The 21689-nt window shown below is 56.5% G+C and overlaps 1 protein-coding gene across 1 annotated transcript in view; it reads right to left on the bottom strand.

Moving 5' to 3' along the window:
• The window catches only part of ZNF609 (zinc finger protein 609), a 59576-nt gene that overhangs the window by 37108 nt on the left and 779 nt on the right, over positions 1–21689 (bottom strand). Inside the window, exon 2 of the mRNA XM_080351575.1 lies at positions 10126–10989. Coding sequence (XP_080207701.1) covers positions 10126–10872 — 747 coding nt within the window. The 5' untranslated portion in view covers positions 10873–10989. The remainder of the gene's footprint in view (positions 1–10125; positions 10990–21689) is intronic.

The raw sequence follows: 21689 nt of genomic DNA, 5'->3' as shown, positions 1-21689 counted from the left end.
ATCCCTCTCTTGCCCAGAAAATCTGGCTGCTCCGGCGGCCTGGAGGATGAAGCTCTTGGTTTCTTGCCCAGAAACAAGAGGCACCTGCAAGTCTGGTCGCTCTCGTTCCTGCGGCCAAAGGACATCGGGAAAACGTGGTGCACCTCACCCATGCCCGTCCCAGGGCTGGCCCTTCCCTGCGTGCAGCTCGCAGGGCATCGCTTCAACTTCCACTCTTCTGCCTGAAATACAAGAAATCGCCTCCTTCCTCTTCTGTCACTTCAAAGGTGGCTCCAAGCTGTATATTTTTGACCAGACTCTATAATCAGACGTTTTGTTTTAAATGCCATCACTGTAACTATCTGCTGCTACGCGGAAGAAATTCAAGTTAAGCTGTTTGAGCAGCATTAACACCATTATCTGACCCAGGCGCCAGCAGAGCGCAGTCTTGAGAGGGCTAATGGCCATCTCTTGTTGCTCCAGGACTTTGGGAAAAGCTTTGTGCGAGCACACTGCCACCTGACAATGAGAAGTATCGCTATTGTGCAGGCCGCATTGAGATTTTAATGGCAGACGGTGTTGCTCTTTACATTCGCCCTTGCTGACTTCACATCGAAGCCAACAGGAGCTTTGCTCACTGGTTCAGGATCAGGTCTCACCCCAGGGCTCGAGCACACTGGGAGCGTTGGGAACCCCAAAACAGCCGCCGTCCGCAGGAGAATAAACAGCCCAGGACCTGCCGCTGCCCTCTGCACCGGGACCCACGGCCCAGAAATCCCCAAATTCCCAGTTTTTAATGCCACGCGCCTCAGGGAATGAGCAAACACTGAACCCACACGGACAGGACGCCCCATTCGCTACCATCGAATTATCCATCGTGGGGAACACCACCACCTCCTGCTTTCCTGGGCTGCAGGATGGAGCTGAGACAGCGTTTTCCTGGGACGTGGCTCGTCCGCAAACCAGGCAGTGATTGGCAAAGCCATGGCACGTTCGGTCACCGCGATGCTTTTTTGATACAAGATCCAGTCCCTGCGGAACTGCCAGCTCTCCCCGTTAGCAAAGGGCTTTATCTCTCCCCCCGGGTCAGGGTGGCTGAGAAACGTTCTGCTTGCGGCCATAGGGTTTGTACCGAAGGGCTGGCTCCCCTCAAAGGGCCATTCAGCGCTCAGCCCCTCCAGCTCCCTTCACCCTGTACACAAAGTATTAATAGCCGGCCTGGAAGACCATAAAACACTAAATACCTCCAGAGTTCCTGTACCTTGAAATGTTAATGCTCAGCAAAAAATAAACCTTCCTGTTAGCAAACTGCTGGGCTCTGTGATATATATACACGGTGCCTTCCTCCCTCCCGGCCGCAGAACAGCAAACAGCACTCGAAGCCCTAAAGCGTCGCTCTGCCGACAAGGCCGCCTATAGATCCGCTTGTCTGGGAGAGGCTTCGCCAGCACACGCGGCTCTTCCCCGCCATTCGTTACCGCCTGGCGCCCGGCCACGCTCCCGCACAGGCTCCTTTTCAGCCCCGGCTCGTCCTTTCCTTCCGATCACTCCTGCGCTCCATGGCCAGGGCTCAGCTCCGGCACCAACGTCCCCGCTTGTCTACTGCCCACGTCGCGGCAGGGAAAAATGTAATGAAATAGAACAAGGGCAAGTGTAGAGCCTGACATCTAGGTAGGAACAACCCCAGGTTCCAGTACAAGTTGGGGAATGACCTATTGGAGAGCAGTGTAGGGGAAAGGGACCTGGGGGTCCTGGGGACAGCAGGGTGACCATGAGCCAGCACTGGGCCCTTGTGGCCAGGAAGCCAATGGGACCTGGGGTGGGTTAGAAGGGGGTGGTCAGTAGGTCAGAGAGGTTCTCCTGCCCCTCTGCTCTGCCCTGGGGAGACCACACCTGGAATCTTGTGTCCAGCTGTGGCCCCTCAGTTCCAGCAGGACAGGGAACTGCTGGAGAGAGTCCAGCGCAGCCACCAAGATGCTGCAGGGAGTGGAGCATCTCCCGTGTGAGGAAAGGCTGAGGGAGCTGGGGCTCTGGAGCTGGACAAGAGGACACTGAGGGGGGACTCATTCCTGGGGATCAAGATGGAAAGGGGCAGTGTCAGGAGGATGGAGCCAGGCTCTGCTGGTGACAACCAGGGACAGGACAAGGGGCAATGGGTGCAAACTGGAACACAGGAGGTTCCACTTGAATATGAGAAGAACCTTGTTCCGGTGAGGGTGTCAGAGCCTGGCCCAGGCTGCCCAGGGGGTTGTGGAGTCTCCTTCTGTGCAGACATTCCAACCCGCCTGGACACCTTCCTGTGTAACCTCATCTGGGTGTTCCTGCTCCATGGGGGGATTGCACTGGATGAGCTTTCCAAGGCCCTTCTGATCCCTCACATTCTGGGGTTCTGTGAAACACTCGGAGCTGGAATAATCATGTTATTAGTGGTTCTCGGTGCGCACAATGCTCAGCGTGGGACTGCGAGGACATAGCAGCCCCTTTGCCACAATGTGCCATCCCGGCACCAACACTGGCGTTAGCAGCACCGATTATTTTGGAGATGTCCTAGAGAACAAACCCCTTTGGGACAACACAACCCTACCACTGGTCACACACACAGGCTGCTCTGCTTCCTCCAGCCCAAACGTACTTGAACGCAGGACTGAGACCCAGCACTGGATCCTGTTTCACAGGTTGAACTCCAGGCCAGTGCCGCCACAGGGTTCACTCCAGAACCAGCCCCCTGTGCAACGGGTGAACGGGGCCGTTCTCAGAGCAGGAGGCCATGTTCCCGCATCCCAGCGAGCGGGAGGAGGCTGGGAACGGCGTTCGTTTGCATAGCACCTGGGGAAAAAAATCACAACATTGCATTTACATCGCTAATTGGGGAGCGAGCTTCCCAGAGTGAAATTACTTGCTGACATGGGGGAAAAAAGCAAAGGAAACACAACATCAGCACAGGGTTTGTAGCTGTGATGGTGTGTTCTCCAGCCACAGTGCCTGGGTGCTGTGCTTGACAAAGTACCTAATGGGGCATCTGATCCATGCACGGGAAACTGAGGCACGGAGGCTCCAGCACTAAGGAAGGGCAGCACAGAGCCCGGACAGCTCCTCTTGGTCCCTCGCACCGGGCGAAACACCATTTTGAGTTGTATCACATCCCATCCCCTCAATGACATGTAAAATGTGGCAACCTCCACGCCGTGACCAGAATTAATGCTGCGGAGCAGGCTTGCTCGCCATCTTCACCGGACCCCAAGTGAACGAGGGCCAGACAATATTTTACAATACATCTAGACACCGAGTTTTAAACTCATTTCAGTCCAAGCACAGGGGGAACATCAGCAGATAGAAGCACGTGCTGTTACTCCACCGTACAAAAGCTTTGTGGTTAACGTCTCCCTGCAAAGGGATTTATCCTGCCCGCAGCACCGCTCAGCCAGGGGACAAGGGACAAGGAGAGGTGCTGGCCAAAGCCACCGCCAGCCCCGCGAGGGGCCCTTACACCCCAACACCGGCTGGCAAAGCCGTGTCCCCACTGCCTCGGCCCACAAAACCCCTTTATTCTATTCCAGCAGCTCAGCCCCCTGCGCTGCTCCGTGGGCAGGAGTGAGTAACAGGGACAGGAATACCTCCAGCAGATGTTGTCACCAAATACAACATATCATCAGGCTGCTGGCGGCATTAAATCATCTCAGAGCCCGGCGATCCTTTTTCCAGCCCTGGGCTGTGTCTCCCCGGCTCTCCAACTCCTGCGAGACCCACGGCGGCTTTGCTCTTGCAGCAAAATGAGGACTCCACGACCACCATGAGGTGGGAAGACCCCAATGAGTCACCACAAAAAGTCCATTGCAATCACCAGCTGCACAAGGACTCGCAGGTGGGATGGATTTCACAACCCGAAAATCACCGTCAGAGGAACACAGCACCGTGTTTGCATGGCAAACATTGGGAAAACAGCGGCACAAAGCTTGCAGGAAACAGGGAGAAGGTGGCGAATCCCCAACAAACCACGCTGGAAAAGCGGAGGAAGGGACAAGCAGACGGTGCTTCGCTCCCCAGCCCTTTCCAGTGGTTGGAGCAGCTTTGCTCATTAGCAGGTTATTCCTGGCACATCCCCCTACATCACCTCCCCGGCACAGCCGCCGGGTTTTGAAGCTTTCGGAGACGCACGAATCTTCCTTTAAAGCAATCTCACTCGGAGAGATAAATGGTGCTGGGTAACCGGGGTCATTAGGCTAATGAGCAACCACCGCCAGCCTGGAAGCAAAGTAACAAACACGAGTCTACCCAGGCCGATTAGCCTCAAAATCTGACCCATCTCCAGCGGTTCCCGTCGCCATCGGAGGAGAAATCAGGTCCGTGAGTCAGCAGGATCAATCACCCACCGGCCCTTTCATCAACATTTCTAATCACAGTGCCAGGTTTGCAGCTCGGCCGTGCTGAGGATGCGGCGCAGACCCCCCGGGGGAGCCGTCCCCTCCATCAGCGCCCTTTTCTCTGCTTTCCCAGCTCCGGGACCTGCTGCCACAGGTCCTGCTTCCTCCCGCTGTGGTGGGGACGGGGCTGCGTTTGGGCTCAACGAGCGATTAACTGGGATCCGGTAATGCCAGTGGGTCGGGCAGCACAACTAACTCACCCCTTAACTAGTCCTTCCTCACGCTGCCAGCCGGGAAAGCAAACAGAGAGAGATGCAATTTTGCCTTCAGAGGCGGGATCGGCTAAAGCTGCTACATCCAGCAGTTATTAAAAAAAAATAAAATAATAAAAGCCTGCATATAAATAACCTCTCAGCAGGAGCCAAAACTCAAAGACTAACCCCATGGTTTTAAGTGAACGAGGCCAATTTCCTCCTTTGTAGCTCTTGACACAAGTTGGCCGTGTGCCCCTCGCGCCTTGTTCCCGCAGCAGAAGCTCCGGGGCCGATAAGGAACTGAGTGGTGTTGTTCCCAAAGCCTCCCAGCACGGCCCTGTCAGCGGCTCGTCCCAGCCTGGCCGGGGACAGAAACCATGGCAAGAGGCAGCTGCCTGCACCCCACGTCACTGCACCCCGTGCCGCTGCACCCCCATATCAATGCACCCTGTCTCCCTGCAGCCCATGTTGCTGCAGCCCCATGACAATGCACCCCCTGTCACTGCACCCCTGTGTCCCTGCAGCCCATGTCGCTGCAGCCCCGTGACAATGCACCCCCTTGTCACTGCACCCCGACACCGCACTGTGTCAATGCACCCCCTGTCGCCCCACTCCCATGTCACCACACGCCCTGTCGCTGCATCCCTGTGTCACTGCACCCCACATCGCTCTCTGCACCATTCCCTGCAGAGCAAGGGGAACACGGCACTGAGCGGGCAGGAAAATCACTTCTGCCCGGATTCGGGATATGAGCAGGTCCCTACCCCAAGCATTTGCCCAAAAAATCCCAGGGGAAAAGGAACGGCAGGGTTCAGGCAGCCCTGGAGAGCCAGAGCGAGCTGTAAGGGAAAGGGTGGTTTCACCCAAACGCCTCCATTGGGAAGTTTTCCTCCCCAAAATCCAGCCCCGAGACAAGCGAACCCAGGCTGGGCACTACCCGTCACTTCTGGGTCCAAATCACACACACGTCTGCCACACATGAGGCCGGGGAGGCCTCTCCAGCCTCGGTCAGAGCAGCCCGGGCTTTGCTGAAGCCTCGTGTCAAACGTCTTGACATTTGGGGTGGGAAAAGCTGCTCTGGTGTGTTTTGGGTGTTTTTTTGTGAGCACAGAAGGCTCGAGCCCTCAGCATGGCAGCTCCCACGTCTCCCTCCTTCTACGAGATACAAATCCAGAAGGAAACGCAACACCCAACGTGCAGAAATGTCCCCAGGAGGGTCTGCGGCCGCCTCCTGTTGGGCTGGACCTGGTAGATCTCGCCTCTCCAAGCTGGAGTCATCTCGGCACATCCAACCCTCACCCCTCCATCCTCGTCCCTCCCATCAAAAATGGCTTAACAACAACAAAAAAGCACCATTTCCAAGGCCACGCTGGCCCCCGGGGAACCAGAAATGTATCTCCACACCACCGCGGTGTCCCCAACCCCCTCACCCAAAGCCTGCGATCTCTGCTCAGAGGGGGAAATTCAGGGTCAAAACAATGCACCCCTGGCTTTTATCCCCTACGGCACAGAGGGACACGGCCAAATCCACCCTCCTCGCCGCAGCGCACGTGACCCGGAGAGGCTTTTCAGAGCTGCCGAGTCTCCAGCAGCTTCTGTTTGCCTTTCCCTTGTTTGCAGCAGCGTCGCATCTGGACGCTCGTCAGGAGGGGAAAAAAAACCAACCCATGCGCCCTCCTCCTGCTGAACAACCTCTCAATCAAAACAAAGCCGGAGCAGCAGCCAAGAGCTGGGAGGCTCTTTTGTTCAATGCTGAAGGTTCGCGGCCGGGCGAGCCGCCCCAGCGCACGGCGGAGCGGGGCTGGCGGGGGGCGTTCGCCGCCCGGGAACCCAGCCGCGGGACGGGAAGGCGGCGGGCGGCACAAAGCGGCTCGCCCAGCCCCGCTGCGCCCTGCACGGCCATTTTGCTGAGCGCGGCCGCTCGCCCAGCGCGGCCGTTCCCTCCCAAACCAGACCCGGTTCTGGTGCCCGTGCTCCGGACACGGCTCCATCAGCACGTGCTTGTTTCTCTTGCTTCCGCTGGTGGCCCCAAATACATTTTGGGGCTCCGGGAGCTGGCGAAGGGCAGCCCCAGGGAAACCTGCGCCCGTGGCCTGTTCCACCCCGGAGACCCTGGAATGTCTCAGCGAGGTTGTTGCCAACAGGTTTCGTCACCGTCAGCCCCATCCCTGGCGATGTTATCGCTCGTGTCCCGATGCGCCGGTGGCAGCGGGTTCAAGGCGAGTACATAACAAGCCAGGACATGCCACAGAGCTGGGTACGCGTTGAGGAAAAGGGTGTTCGGGAGATTTGGTTCCCAAGGAAAGCGGCGACCACAAGAGCTGTGGGGTCACACCGGCAAAACATCTCCCACTGAGCCCACGGGCCACGTCCACCTGCAACGCCAGACACAGGAGCAAGGGTGACCTTGCCCGTGGATACCACGGCAGCTCCTGCAGACGTGAAAACCCCAAAGCAAAGCTCCTTCCTCCAGCCGGCGCAGACGGGAGGGCTGCGAAACCCTCCAGCGAGATGTTCAAAGAGCACAAAAGCAGAAGGAGCGGCGAGCGGTGGCACCGAGGCACCGCAGCGAGGCGAAAATACTCGTTGTTCGAGTGCTCTTTAATCCAGCCAGGGAGGTGCAACGAAACCGCCCGGCTGCTCCACCGCACGTATGCACGGGAGAGAAGGTCCCTCCCGCTCCATCCCAGACGCGGAGCGGGAGCAGCGCTGGGTTACCCAGAGGACACGCTGCCGGGGACCAAAGGTTGGGCTGAGTCACGTTGCGGCTGTTCCTGTTTCACTCTGAACAAGCTGCTCCATTCCCAGGCGGGGTTTGTCCCCAGGCCTGCAGGAACCCGTCCCCTCCGTCCCGGGCACAGCTGCCCTCCCACGGCCAGCACGTCCCTCTGCTCTGGGCTTGTCCTCCAGACCCATTCAGCAGCATCTCTGCAGCTTTCGGGAGACAAGGGCAGCACGAGGCCGCTCTCATTGCCATCCTCCACCCTGCCCCGGCCGCTGGCCCATCCTCAGATGCTTCTTCAAGAGATAAAACCACGTTCCTACCCCTCACCACACAGACACCATTCTTCTCCTCACCCATGACTGTCCCAACCCAAGGGAAGTCATCTCGCTGTGCCCAGGAGGCTGACGGAACATGGCCAACCTTTCCTCTTAGACCAGACATGAGATGTCTTCCTGCAGATCCAGACCTTAAATCACTCCCCCAAATCGCAATGAGCCTTTATCGATGTGGTTGTACCTGAACTGGGACAAGTGAAACAGCAGAACTGTTCTCACAGGGTATGTGTGCAGAGATCATAGACCCACAGAATGGTTTGGGTTGCAGGGACATTCCCAGCTGCCGCAGTGCCACCCCTGCCATGGGCAGGGACATCTCCACCAGCTCAGGTTGCTCAGGGCCCCGTCCAGCCTGGCCGTGAACACCTGCAGCGATGGGGCATCCAGAGCTCCTCTGAAGAACCCATCCCAGTGTCTCACCACACTCACCATAAATCATTTCTCCCTGCTGTCTGATCTAAACCCACCCTCTTTACTTCTCTGGTAAGAAGTCTCTCTCCATCTTCTGTACAAGCCCCGGTATGTATTGAAAAGCCACACTAAGGTCTCTCCAGACCCACCAGCACGCCCAAGTCCTTCTCCACAACAGGGTTGTTCTTTGCAGGACACTGCGGTTGCCTTGATCCAGCTGTGGGACCTCACACGTGGCCTGGCTGAACTTCAGCAGCTTCACATGGGCCCAGTCCCACCAAGACCCATGATGTTTGGTCTCTGTCTTCACAACCCCCACCCTGCTTTGGCATTGGTACCCGTAGATGCTCTCTGCACCTGCAGCCAGGAAAGAAATCATAGCGAAAATACAGGAAAAGCCCCGTGGGGTCCGACCAGTGGTCCAGGCAGCTCCCGTGGCAGCGGGGATGGCCGTGAAGGAACAGAACAGCCTCAGGACACTTCCCAAACCACGTCCCGAGCTCCAGCCCTCCTCGGGCTTTCCCAACCAGGAGACATTGCCCCGTCCATCGCCACCACGGGTTCCTCCTCCACCAACCCACCCAGCTGAGCCTCCGGCACCCACAGCTTCTCACAGCAGTGTTCAAGTCCACCACGCAAAAGAGCAGCTGCTGCTCTCCCCGCTCTCCTTCGCCGGTTCTGCTGCTGGGAGGGATGAGGAAACAACGCAGCGTTTCCGCACCACCCTTCATGTTACAGGCTTCACTCTCCTGCCCCAGGAGCCTTTCTCTTGACGGAGGAAGCACTGACCTACTTAGCAGCTCTTCCCCCATCACTGACCATCTCCACCATGCTTCTCTCCATATATATTCCATATTTTGCAGATGGAAATAAAATAAATCTCCCCAACATCTCGCTGGTGTCAGCAACTCTCCCAAAGCCACCGAGTGCTCTCCACCCAGCATTGCGGTCTCTATACCAAAGCCGGAACGCTCCCGGAGAGCTGCAAACACAGGCACGCACACCCGACACCCCCCAACCGCTGTCCTGACACCCAGCGTGTGGAGACAGCGCCAGGGCTGAGCCCCAAGAGCGCAGACGCTCGTGATGCTCACGGCAAACCCGATCGGACCGCTGATGTCCCATGTCCAACCGGTGCGGAGAAGCTTCAGCTCCGCGCACCCCAAAGCGGCCCCCGCCTGCCCCCAGAAACCACGACAGCCACCTTGATTCCTAAAAACCAACTGAACTTAGCTGCCCATCAGGCGGCTGCATCCACAAACAGCTGTGCACAGCCGAATGGCACTCAGACAGACAGACAGACAGACAGACGTACACCACATCACCGCACACCACTGGCTGGGCTTTTTGTGGCCCCCATGACCTGGAAAAGGAACTTCGCTGGCTCAGCATCGCTGCTGCACGTTAGCGGAGAAGGAACATGTCAGGAAATCCACCCAGGAACCCACCGATTGTCACCGCGAGGGGGACAAAACCCACGTACCAATGGCGGAGTCAGAAACGAGGAGGCACCTCCTGTCAACCTCGTGCTTGCCTGCGCCTCCGCGCAGATCCCGCATTTACCAACACGTTGAGGTCTCCTTCTCTGCAAATGATGCAACCGGAGAGAAATAAGTTCCTGTGGGAGCTGCGGAGAGCTCTGACACGCAAGGTGAAGCCCCTGGGAAGCAGAGCACGGCGGCCAGACACGGTCCTGTCCTGGCAGGATCCGGCATAGGCCGCTGAGATCACCTTCACCGGCCCTGGCTGCTCCCACAGAGCCACAGAGAGACTCGGACCCACTCGGCACTGATGAAACCAGATCCCTGTGGGTCCGGCAGGATCGCAGCCTGACGCACAGTGACAGCAAGGTCTATAGAACACGGGCACAGCGCGAGCGGTGCCTTCCCATCACCGCGGCCAGACTCGGCATGTCACACGGCCAAAGTGTCCTCATGCCACAACCAGAAGCACCAGCCACCCAGCAGCACCGGCCGCCAGTGGTCCCTGTCATTCCCTGGAGCAGCCGCCAGAGCCGAGCGGCAATGCCACCTCCACCCGCAGCCCTTCACCTTTCTTACCTTCTCCGATTTCACCTTCTTCAGCTGCCGGCACTCACTTTCCCCGTCCTCCAGCTCCGACTTAATTCCCAAGGGGTTGAGCGCAGCTCCCGTGTCGATAGCTATACTCCCGAGCTGCTCGGCAGCAGCAGGTTCTGTCCCCTGGCCCCCGTCGTACTGTCCCACCCTCACGGCCAGGGCCAGGGGCTGCAGCACGCTGGGCTCCTTCTCGGTCGCAGCCCCCGCGCCCTCACCCCTTTCCTTCTTGCTTTTGGACGAGCCGCCCTCCTTCTCCTTCTTGGAGCCGGCCACGCTGCGAGACGCCTTGGCCGACTTCTCCGAGCCCTTCGGGGTGACAGTGGCCACCAAGCCACCCGAGTTCGCGCCGTCCCCAGAACGTCCTTGAGCCTCCTTCTTGCCACCAGCGCCCTCGCCGGGAGTGAACAAGGAGGTCCCCGGCGTCGGCTTGCCACTGTCCTTGCCACTCTTGCTCCTTTTCGATTTGGATTTGCCCTCCTTGCCCTGCGGGCCCGGCACCGGGCTCACAAACTTGATGTTATCCGGTAGTGTCGCCACCGCGTTGGGTGCCGGGAGCCCCACCTCTTTGGAGCCCGACATTTCCAATTTCTGCTGATCCTTCTCCAAATCAGCGTCCAGGTCAATGATGAGATTCCCTACGCCAATGTCCCACTCATCCCCGCTGTCGTACGTCTCAACCGGGTTCGCATCAATTCCTTTCCCTCCGGAAGCTCCGCTGCTCAAGGACATCTTAGAGTTAACGGCCCCTCGCGGTTCAAGGCTCTTCCCTGCTCCAGGCCCTGGGGGTCACCTACTTCCTCGGGGGGCTTCCAGCGCTCGGGGTCTGCCCAGGTGACGGCATCGCTGCTGAAACGGAGAGCACAGACAACAGCGTTACACACCAAGATCTGCCTTGACGTGCGGGCAGGAGAGCTCTAAATGCCCCAAAAACCCCCTATCGCAACATCCTCCCGTCTCCTCCCCGCCGCAGCAGCCATCTGGCACCGGTCCCTCGATCAATAGCAGCCCTGGCAGGTCACGGCTCTCGGCTCCAACAAGACATTACTCACACGTTTCCCTGCTCGCCATTTCCCTTTGAATTATCGAGCGCTGCCCCGGGAAGGGAGGATTGATTCCTCTCCTGCCGATGCCACCCGGGGGGAGGGACAAGAGCCGCTCGCCGGGGAAGTCGAGTGTCTCGGTGGGAGATAAATCCCTGGCTTTGGAGTGCCCGCGAGGCTTAAGAACGGTAGCGAGAAGCGCTGGGTTTCCATCCTGCACCCCCAGGCTTTATGGTGTGAAACCCATCACCTCCAGCAGCTTCAGATGGTGAGAAACTGGTCTTAACTGGGAAGGACGGGATTGGCCCACGGTTGAACCCGGACGGCCCGAAATTTCTCCTCCGGAGAAATTTCGGGCCGTCCGGGTTCAACCGTGGGCCAATCCATGTTCCTACTCTGGTGTGGGGATTGAAAGATACTCGCTGATATTAGCTGGTGGCAATTACAAGACATAATTAAGAGGCGAAACAGCTTCTTCCCAGCCAGCTCCTGGCTCTCCACATCTCTTCTCAAATCCTTGAGCGCCCATTAGGCCGGAGCTGCTCTCCTGCCCGTCCTCGCCGTGCTCTGACCAGCGCTTCAAAACCAGGTGATTTAAACAGAAATGAGAAGGGGACGAGAAGAGGGGGGGAAAACAACACCACCACGCACACAAAACCCACACAAGCACGAATTTCTTCAAACCCCAGCAGGCAGGAGGCTGGAAAGCAGCTTCGTGGTGTGTTTCCAGAGATGCAAACACTGTAAAAATGCCAGGGATTCTTTCATCAGCCAGCCTGCCGCAGCCAGGCCATTTTCCATCTGCTCCCCACAGCATCCTCGGCTCTGTACAGCTAATAATCCGCTCTCTGACAGGTCATTACGGAGATTTTTAACCCCAGGAGCTGGGGGCTAGCATGCAAGCTGGAAATGAAAAGCACTGACCTCTCATTTCAGCGGCACAGAAAGTGCCAAATCAGGAGATCACTTTGTGCGCCAGAGTCGCTAAACGGCTTCCCAAAGCTGCCCCACGTGCTCCTGTCGCTGCTGCCCCCTCCTCTTCCTCCTCCTCCTGCCCCGGCATCCAGCCCGACCCCACAACCCACCTCCCCAAACCGCCGATGGGGTTGGCGATGGGCAGCGACCATGGGCACAGACCCCTGGCGCCCTTTGTGCCACGGATCCGCAACAATTGCTTTGTCCAGATGGGCAAAGTCGGGTGGATGAACCAGATTTTTAGGTGGTAACAGCCCCAAAGTCGAGGCACAGCGACAACCCCACCGCGCGGGGACACGCGGGACCAACACACCAGCTACCAAGGAGGATGAAGGTCGGTGTCCAACCCCGAGAGCTGCCCACCCAAAGGGCCATGGCCAGCTTGGAACAAAGGGACAGACAGACAAGGACATGAAGGCGACAGACAATCCGCAGGGCTGTATTGCGACAGGCTCAGCATCACCTGCTCCGCGCGACGCCGGCCCTCAGCTCGCTGTTTTGAGCATGCATTTGTACATAAATATTACTTATACATACAAAATAAGGAGAGCAGACGAGCAGGACTTTGCTCTGAAACCATGCAAACAGCAGCAGCGTTTGCCAACTCCTACCACAACAAAAAGAAGAAGGAGCCCAGAAGTCCGCTGGGTTCCCGGAGATTAGAGAGCCGGGAACAATCAAAGGGTTAGAAAACAAGAGGAGAAAAAATCCATTCACCCTACGGAGGAGGCGTCGAGGGAGCCCAAGCTCGGCTAATGCAGACGGAACCGCAAACAGGACGGACGAGAACAGGCGGGTTTGCAGGAGCAGTGGGAAGTCACGTCGTGCCCAGAGCTCGGGAGAGGGATGGGGCAGCGATCGGCCCTTCCCAACCCACGGCTGGGGACCAGGGCCCCGGGGTATGATCCAGGGGCGTCCCCTGCGAGTCACCCAAAGCACGTGCCTCTGAGGCACCTCCTGCAGCTCAGACACTGAAATTCCCACCCCAATTCTGCGTTTCTTGTCTCTTTGGAGATGAGGGTTTCAGGTCTCTCTCCCAAGCAAGACCCTCTGACCTGTGATGCCACTGCTACATTGGTTGGACCGATCGCAGGGTTCCTTCCCACCGCCTGGTTTGGCAAAGCCGGAGAAGCTCCGGGTGCCATCCAGATCCTCCCCGTCTGCCCGACGCAGGGAGCGAAGCCGCCACAAATCCCAGCGTCTCCGAAAACAGAGCGAAGAGATTGATTGGGCTCTGAACGTGTCCTTCCCCTTACCTCCTGCCATCGCGGGATTGATCCCCGTGCAACATGAAAAGCATGTGCTCACTTGTTGGCCTGGAGACCTGCCAACAAAGCGTTTTAAGAGCAGTCCTGGAGCGCAGATCCTACAAGGAGGCAGCTTTCTGCTTGGGAATGCTGCGCACACACAGCACCAGACATGAATAATTCAGCTCCATTAGGTGCCGAGACCTCTACAATCCGCAGATATGGGCTGGGACGGAGCCAAGCGTATTAAGAGACAAAACCTGAAAGTTCACTTTCAAACACACCTAGAGAAAGCTATTCAAGCAGAACGGGCTCACCTTCAAAACGAGAGCGAGGAAACCGCACGAGCCCCCGGCTCTTTGTGCTCAAACCCGGGCAGGATGCTCGGTAGCAAACCCGCGTCGCTCCGGCTTTCTCCGCCGCTTACCGGAGGCCAAGAAACCAAAAGCGAGGAAGGACTGAACGCCCAAGGGCGGCGAGATGCAGGAGAAAAGCTCTTCTCCTGGCAACGAGCAGCCCACACGGAGGGAGCCTGTCTCATCGCCATGTGCTCCATCCAGCCTGCAGCGCTCCAGCTTCAGCCTCTGGTGGCTTCCAGACATGACCGACTGCAATTTTCACCCTGATTAACTTTCAGGAATGCCCGCAAGAAGGAGCAGCAAAGATGACGGGGTGGGGGGAATAAAAACCCGCAGGACGCGGTGTTACCTCAGGCGGGAAGCTGGGGGTTCGGGGAGATGCTGCCCAAAGAGCAAAGAGACCCCCGCGATGGAGCGGCAGGGGGCAAACGCAGCGCTGGCAGCCCGGGGAGAGCTGCACGGGGATGCTGAGGCCCCCCTGGCTCACTCAGACCCCAAAGGGCTCCCCAGGAGCAGCACGAGGTGTCCAGGCCCCTCCTGGCAGCGGGCCGGCCGCTCTCCCCATCCGCCGCCTCCGCACAAGATCTCTTTTTGTTTCCTTTTACGACTAAAGAAACTCAGGGCGGGGGGGGAAACGCGCCTGCCTCTCCTCTCGCTCAGCTCCTACCGCCGCGTTTGTAATTCCCCAGCTGGGCTTGTTTGGGTTGGATTTTTGTTAAGTGACTCCCATGTCTTTTCTGCAGATTTCTTTTTAAGATGTTCTCCTCTCTCCCCACCCCCTCTCTCTCTCTAGAGATGAGGAAAAAGGAGGAAAAAAAAAAGAAGAGAAATGTTGAACGCGAGCCAGCTGGCACGCACAAGAGGAGACGGAGAAATCTGCACAAAGGAGCTTCCTCACTCACTTGCTGCTTTCAGCTCAAGAAATCACGCAGGGGAGGAGGGTTTGCTCTCCCCCATCCATCAGTCAAGCTGCAGCAGACAAAGGAGATTTACCATGACCCCCTCCAGAACCGCCACCCCACGGGGGCAGGATCCCCCCATCGCCTGCGCCCCGCGGGAGGCCGAGCTGTTGCAAAACACGCCGGGGCGCGGGGCTTCCAAACAAGCTGTTCGCTGTGAAACGGAGCGAGGTTTGGAACGGAGGAGCTTCGGGACAACTTGGGCGGCTCTCGGGGCCGGCACCGGCGAGCTGCGGGAGGGAGAAGCCTGAACGCAATTTGAATAAAATGGAGCTACCCTTCTGGGGTTTTTTTACTTTAATATGGAGGTGCACCCCGCCAGGACTACATTTTCCAGCATGCACTGCAGGCCGAGCGCCCGGCGAGGAGCTCGCGCCGGGACTCCCGAGTTTCCGTAGGCTGAGCCTTGACACTGGAGATGAACCTGACACGGGGCTGCGCTCGAGGCCTGAGTCATTTGTTGGCATCCTCGAGAAAAGCCTGAAATACTTGAGTCCAGGCTTACAAAAGCAGGACGGATGAGGTCACGGGAGGATGGACAAGAGGAGCAAAGGCCTCTCTGGTGGGGATGGTTGGGCGACTGCCCTACCTGGAGCAAAGCTCAGGAGACTGAGCAGTCACAACGCTCTCCTGCTACCAAATACACTCTCCAGCTACCAAATATACCCTCAAGTGTTAACTTCACATTCATCATCGGGCGAAAAAATGCAGCTCGGATCAAAACTCAACCCCACATCCACCCCTATCCACCCACGACCTTTACGGCAACATTCAACAAGACTATGGGGCGCAAAGACGTCCAGCAAAGTTGTAGATATGAGATAAGGGTGCCAGATCTCAACCTGGCTGTGTTTGAAAAAACACTTCAGCTTAGCTAAAACTGTTTGCTTCTTCTTGACACTTCTTTAACCCTGGCGCCCAAACTCCACGTAGAGCTGGAAAACCCAACGTTCTCCAACATGGCTCGATGGCAAAGCTGAGAAGCCAAACGCAACAGGAGGCGACATCACCAGCACACAAAGGGGAGACGTGAAAAGGAGGAAATGTTTCAGGCCCTCCTTAATGTCACAAAACAGGGAAACTGGAACATGCTCCTCTTCAATCCTCCCATCGCTCTTGGAAGTGTCATTCAGAGTCGTGATTTGTCGCTTGTCGCGCCCCCAGAGCCCGCGGTTCTTCAGGTTTACAGTGATTTCATGTTGATGTCTCTCAATCCTTGCATTTTTTTCGAGCTCCCTACATCTGTACGGAATGAAACACAACTCGGATTTCCTCTGCCAACACACGGGGAAGTCTAGAGCTTTGTATTTCAAGAAAACTAACAGCGAGAGGAACATCCCTGAAGTGTGTGGTCCCTGGTTCAGGCAGGAGGGGCATCAATACCCATAGAGCCACACAAAGGCTCCAAACATCGTTTCTTCCCCGTGAAGGACAAGGGGCAAATGTCACCTTCTCAGGGCTCCTGTTTGTCCTCTGCTGAACACATTTCTCTGGTGGGAAGCTGAGCAAGCACCATCATTACAAGCGGAAACGTACGTGTCAACATGACTCACGTTGTAGAGCAGATCGGGTTGGAGGGGACCTCGACAAGTCACCCGGTCCAACCTTTGGTGGGAAAGGGAGCGCAGATGCCATTTTCCACCACCCTGTCCATTGAAAACCTCCAGCAACGGGGACTCCACCACATCCCTGAGGAGGTTGTTCCAGTGAATGATTGCAGAGTTCAAAACCTGAGAGCTGACAACACCCCAGAGCCTGCTCAGCACCCCCAGAAACATAAACTGGTGCCCAGCGCTCTCATCACTGCGAAAGAGGAGATCAACACTCACATGCACGGGAGAACAAGAATTTGGTGGGTAAGATGAAAGAGCCGGCTTCCTTCCCGCAGCCTCTGATCTCTCCTGAATCAGCGACACTCAACAGTTGTGTCTGCACACGTGGAACCCACCGCGTAATCGCCGTGCCCAAACCTGCACGCCAAGGCTCACCGGTAACGAGAATTACAGCCCCGTCTTCACCCCAAACCAGCGTCCCCATCCGGCAGCACCAAGAGGCATCACCACGGGGTTCGGCCACCCACGGACCGGTGGCAAAACCAAAAAGCAACCCTGTGAGCAATAACCAGCCAGGATTAAGCAGGGAGCGCTCGGGATGAGTATCGGCTAGACAAGCTGGCGCTACGGCTCATCGGAGACGCTGCCGGCAGCACCAGCCCCGCGGCCGCTCTCCCAGCGTCGCAAAGCCCGTTCTCATTGAAGCCGGCCAGCCGTGCCACTGCCAAAAATAACATGGAACACTCAAAACGGGACCTCTGAGCAAATTCGTTTGGCACCAAGCTCTGCAACGCGATGCTCCCCATAGGGATAAACCTGGGGGTCACCATCCCCAGAGCGGGGAGCTGGTTTCCACCGGGAAAGCGGAGCAGCCGCACGGATTTAAAACCGGTCCGGTGACACCCTCGCTAAGCCCAGTGCACAAGTGAAGTGATTTACGAGAGGCTTAAAGAGATGGGAATCAGCGGCCTGTCCTCACGCACAGCCTAGAAGGGGGTAGAGAGCATGTTAAAATAACCAAAAAGGCTTAGAAATTTCAGATAAAGCTCTGCGCGGGCTGGAGGATCGCCAGGAGTCTGAAAGAATTCAACAGCCAGAGGAAGCAGCAAGATGGATGTGACCAGGAAAGATCCCCCGAGCATCAGTCACGGAGACGGGAAGAAAGAAGAGCTGGCGAAGACCAAAGACAACCAAGGGGCATAAATAACCGTGGGGGTAAATGTCGGAAAAAAGGAGCTCAGCCTTTTCCCCCGCTTGCCCAACACTGTCAGTTTTGGCAGCAGCACAAGCTCCACGGTGCTGGTGAACCCACCAGTTGTACCCTTCCCGTACGGGGCTCTGGAGGCTCCCTGTGTCCCTGTGGTGGTCCCAGTCCCAAACCGGGGCTCCCATGGTCACAGCCATCTGGTTTTCCAAAGAGGATCCTCCTCCGCGGAGCTGCATTGGGAAAGGGGAACCGCAGAGGCGGGGAGGGCTCCGTGCCGGTCGGCATCGTGGCTCTGGCTTCTCCATCCAAAGGCAAAGCACCGGAGTGGTCCCAGTTGAGCGACCCCAGTTGCAATGGCAGAAGATGTGCCAGGGAGGGTCAGTGGGACATGAGGAAAAGGTTCTTCACCAGAGGTGCTGGACACTGAACAGGCTCCCCAGGGAGGTGTCACAGCCCCAATCTGACAGTGTTCAAGAAGAGACTGGACACCGTCCTCAGACACACGGGGTGACCTGTGGGGTGTCCTGTGGAGTCGGACTCGTTCTATGGTTCTACGAGTTGAGCGATCCCGGTCGAGCGATGCTCCTGGTCACAGCCAATTTGGAGCGGACAGACAGAAGGGAGAGCTGCTGGGTTTTCTTTTCTCTCGGAGAAGAGCACGCAGGCAGGCTTGGCCATTCCCCAGCCTTCAGAAGACGACAAACATCCCTCTGCTGCTCCAAAAACGAAGGAGCTGCCACTTCACCTATTAACGCCTTTAATTCCCTTCATTCAATAAGCAATTAGGGCACCTTGGCTGCACCAGCTAAGGCTTCATTTGCGGCGGAGGCCGGGCCGGGCGGCTCTCATCTCTCTTGCTGTCAAAGCCACCGCTCTGGGAACGATTTGGGAAAAAACGACCAGGCTGTAAAATAAAGGAGGCGGGAAGGTGCCCGCAGACGGGGACCAATGCAGGCAGAGCCAACGCCACGCCAAGAAACCCCCTTTTCCCTTTCCCAGGGAGAGATAATAAATAGGTGTATTTCAGAGATTAATAAAGCGCATTTGCAAAGCTACGATATCCATCAGAAAGTAGCTAATTCACGCTAATGACCCATTGCAAATTGCCAAATTTTGTGAATTAGCCAGCATGGAAAGGAATACAATCAAAAACCAGCGAGGAGCATGCATCAAAGTGTACTCGGCTTATTTTGGTCGCTGTAGTTCACTTTTAATTACTTGTGGCGATAGGGAAGGAACACATTAGACATGAAACCCAAGCAAAAATATACAGGACATCTTCAGGACAAGAAATTGCATCTCCGATGTCTCTGGGGACGGAGCAGAAATGCTCCTGGAGATTAGCAAGACTCTACCTCTCCATTCCACACCTCATTTTCACTCCTCAAAGAGCTGAGGAGCAGACAAGGCTCTTCCCAAGTCGCCCTTTCTCCCGTTGGAGAAGCACCGGGATCACCCCGACCCAAATCTTTGCACTCGAACGCTCCGTTTAATCGAAACCACAAACGGGCTCAGCGAATGTCTCAAAACCCTTCCCAAACTGCCTGGCTTTTTAGCAATAAATCAGCACAGCCACACCGTAAACGAGGGAATTAATTGTAGATGTCGAGTGCTTAATGTTTAAATACAAAATATCAAGGTTCTCCTGGAATTATCCGTATTCATCCATAAAACTGCACTGGCATCCTCTTTTATGGCCTCACACATCTGAGCCGACGGTGAAGCGGCTACGTCAGTGATTTTTGTGCATGCGAAGGACGCGCAGCTGCAGCAACAGCAAAACAACCTCTTGGGTTCATCTCAAAACCCCATTTTTCACCAAAAGCGAAACAGACGTTTCCTTATAGGAAATTATATCAATTAAAAGAAACTAAATCGCACAAGCAAGTAGAGTCCCAGGGCGAGTTTCTCTGTTTTCTTTAGAGCAAAACCTCACTCCTTCCTCCACACCCACGTCACGCGAGGCACCGAAGGCGCGTTTCTGATGCACAGCAAAAGCAGCCGTGTCCCGGCGGGATCTTTTTCCATCCCCATCCCTCGTGTGAGCCGACTTCGGGCCACCAAAGCTCCAGTTCAGTAGCCACACGTGGCCACCGATGAGCTCGCACCCAGTACAACCATCTACATTGTGACTTTACCAAACCAATTCCACGGGGAAGGGAGCAGCTCTCCTCGTACTTCAGAGCCCACACGTGCGCAACTTGCGCTCGTGAAGTGTCATAGGAGAGCTGCAGAGCATCTCTGGGCACTTCGGGGACATTGGTGCCCCTCAAAAACATCTTTCCGCAAAGCGTCAGCTGCGAGGAAACACGGGGTGTGTTTGCAAACAGCCCCGCGACTCTCGCAGACTCGAGGGTGGGGAAACGTGGGGCTGTATTCTGCAGAGATAAACACGGACTTCACCTGGAGCTCAGGGGGAAACCGGCCCGTCCGCAGAGCCAACCGTTTGCCGAGTTCACCGCGTCCAAGTGTCACCAGCCCCCGGCAAGGTCACCTGCGGCCCCGGCTCCTCTGCGCACGTGATGCGCCCCCGGCCGTCCCCTGGCCAGTGTCAACACTCAAAGGGCAGAGCTGCCCCGAAACAACATACCTGGGACCATAAATACCGGCTGATTTACATAATACTCCGGCTAAAGGGGACAAAGAGGCTTATTGCGTTCCAGCTGGAACTAGGATTGCATCAGCGCCCGCAGGAGCTAATCCCGAGCGCGGCCGAGGCGCGAGCAAGGTGCGAGAGCTCTTCCTCTTCCAGCCGGCGCAGAAATCCCCCTTTTGAGCCAGGAAATGTGGAATAAATCACAGCGTCGAGGACATGACAAGACTCAGGTCCCCAAGCACCGAGCCCCGGGATCTCCAACCTCCGGCGCGACTCGCGGACATCGGCGCTGTTTCCGTAGGGCGCCCAGAAGTGCTAAATAAACAAGGCAGCTTCTGGTTTTCTTTAATGTATGCAATTAAAAAGATAGTGTAAATATAATCTGGAGGCAAACTGCAACTCAACACTGGCTGGTTCTCGACAAGAACAAACCAGACGGAGCGAACTCTGGCCCTTCCTTCTTGTTCACCCATAATAAAGACACACAAGCTGTTAGTAGCTTGAGAACACCTCAACCGCCTTTATACTTCGCAAGCCCTTTTTTTCCACCCAAAAAGGCACATTTTCAGCTCTCCTCATGATTTCAAGGGAAAAGCTTTAGAGGCAGCAGAAGCCACAGCCACCAATGTCCAAGTTGGGTGCAAACAAGGGGACTTTGCAACCCCGCAACTGCGGCGAGGGGGAAATTACACCCAGCACGGGGATACGGACGGACAAACGTCCCGTATTCGCAGCAGCTTCTCCGCTCCCCCCCAAAAATAACATTTTCAGCATGCGCAGAGGCCGCCACGATGGGATAACGTGTATTAAGAGATGCTTAACGAGCAGCCTAATGGCGACTCGCAAAACACGCAGCCCCTCCGCTGCAAACTGAGCGCCCAGCTCGGAAAAAGGCACACAAAAAATAACCCCACGTCCTGGCCGTACTCAATTACAGATCATTACGACTCGCTTGATAATTAATTTCCTCCGGTGGCTCTAACTGGCTCGTTGTCCTGAATGAGAGGCCAGTTTAGGTGAAACATTAAAGCCTTGTCTTTTTGCAGCAGCGAGACGGCCGAGCGCACGTCTCCTTCCTCAGCCAGCTCTACCCACAGGAGAAAACCTGCCTGGATGAACCAGGGGATAAAAGGGCAAGGATTTTGTTGTTTCCGGAGCGAAACGGCTTCAAAATAATAAATTATAAATTCTTTCTGGTGGAGAGCTAATCGATAAAATAAGGCGAGGGGATTTTTCAAGCGCCGCATGTGTGCGGCCGTGTACTGCCAACAAAGAGCTAGAAATGTGCAGCATAATCCGAGGCCGGAGCCATCCATCGCACAAAGCGTGGAAATAGGTTTTCCTGAGGATGTCCAGGCGGTGAGTGCCCGAACCAGCCCCGGCGCTGGAATCCTTCATCTTCTGGAGGGGGGGAAAAGGGTCTGTGGTGCGTGCAACGCAAAATGTGTGTGTCCAGCAGCTCCTCCGAGCGAACGGGGGGAAAAGGAAGGAACAGTAGGAAAAAAGCTGGAGGTGGAGGGGAGCCAAGTGTGGCGGCTCAGAGCTGAACCTGTGACCTTCCCCGGGGTCGCTCCCCGGTCTGCGCCCCCCGATCCGCCCGCGGCCACGTT

Source organism: Nesoenas mayeri (assembly GCF_963082525.1).
Source record: "Nesoenas mayeri genome assembly, chromosome: 11".
NCBI classification, from domain to species: domain Eukaryota; kingdom Metazoa; phylum Chordata; class Aves; order Columbiformes; family Columbidae; genus Nesoenas; species Nesoenas mayeri.
Note: the sequence above shows the minus strand (reverse complement) of the source record. Positions and strands in the feature narration are given on the sequence as shown.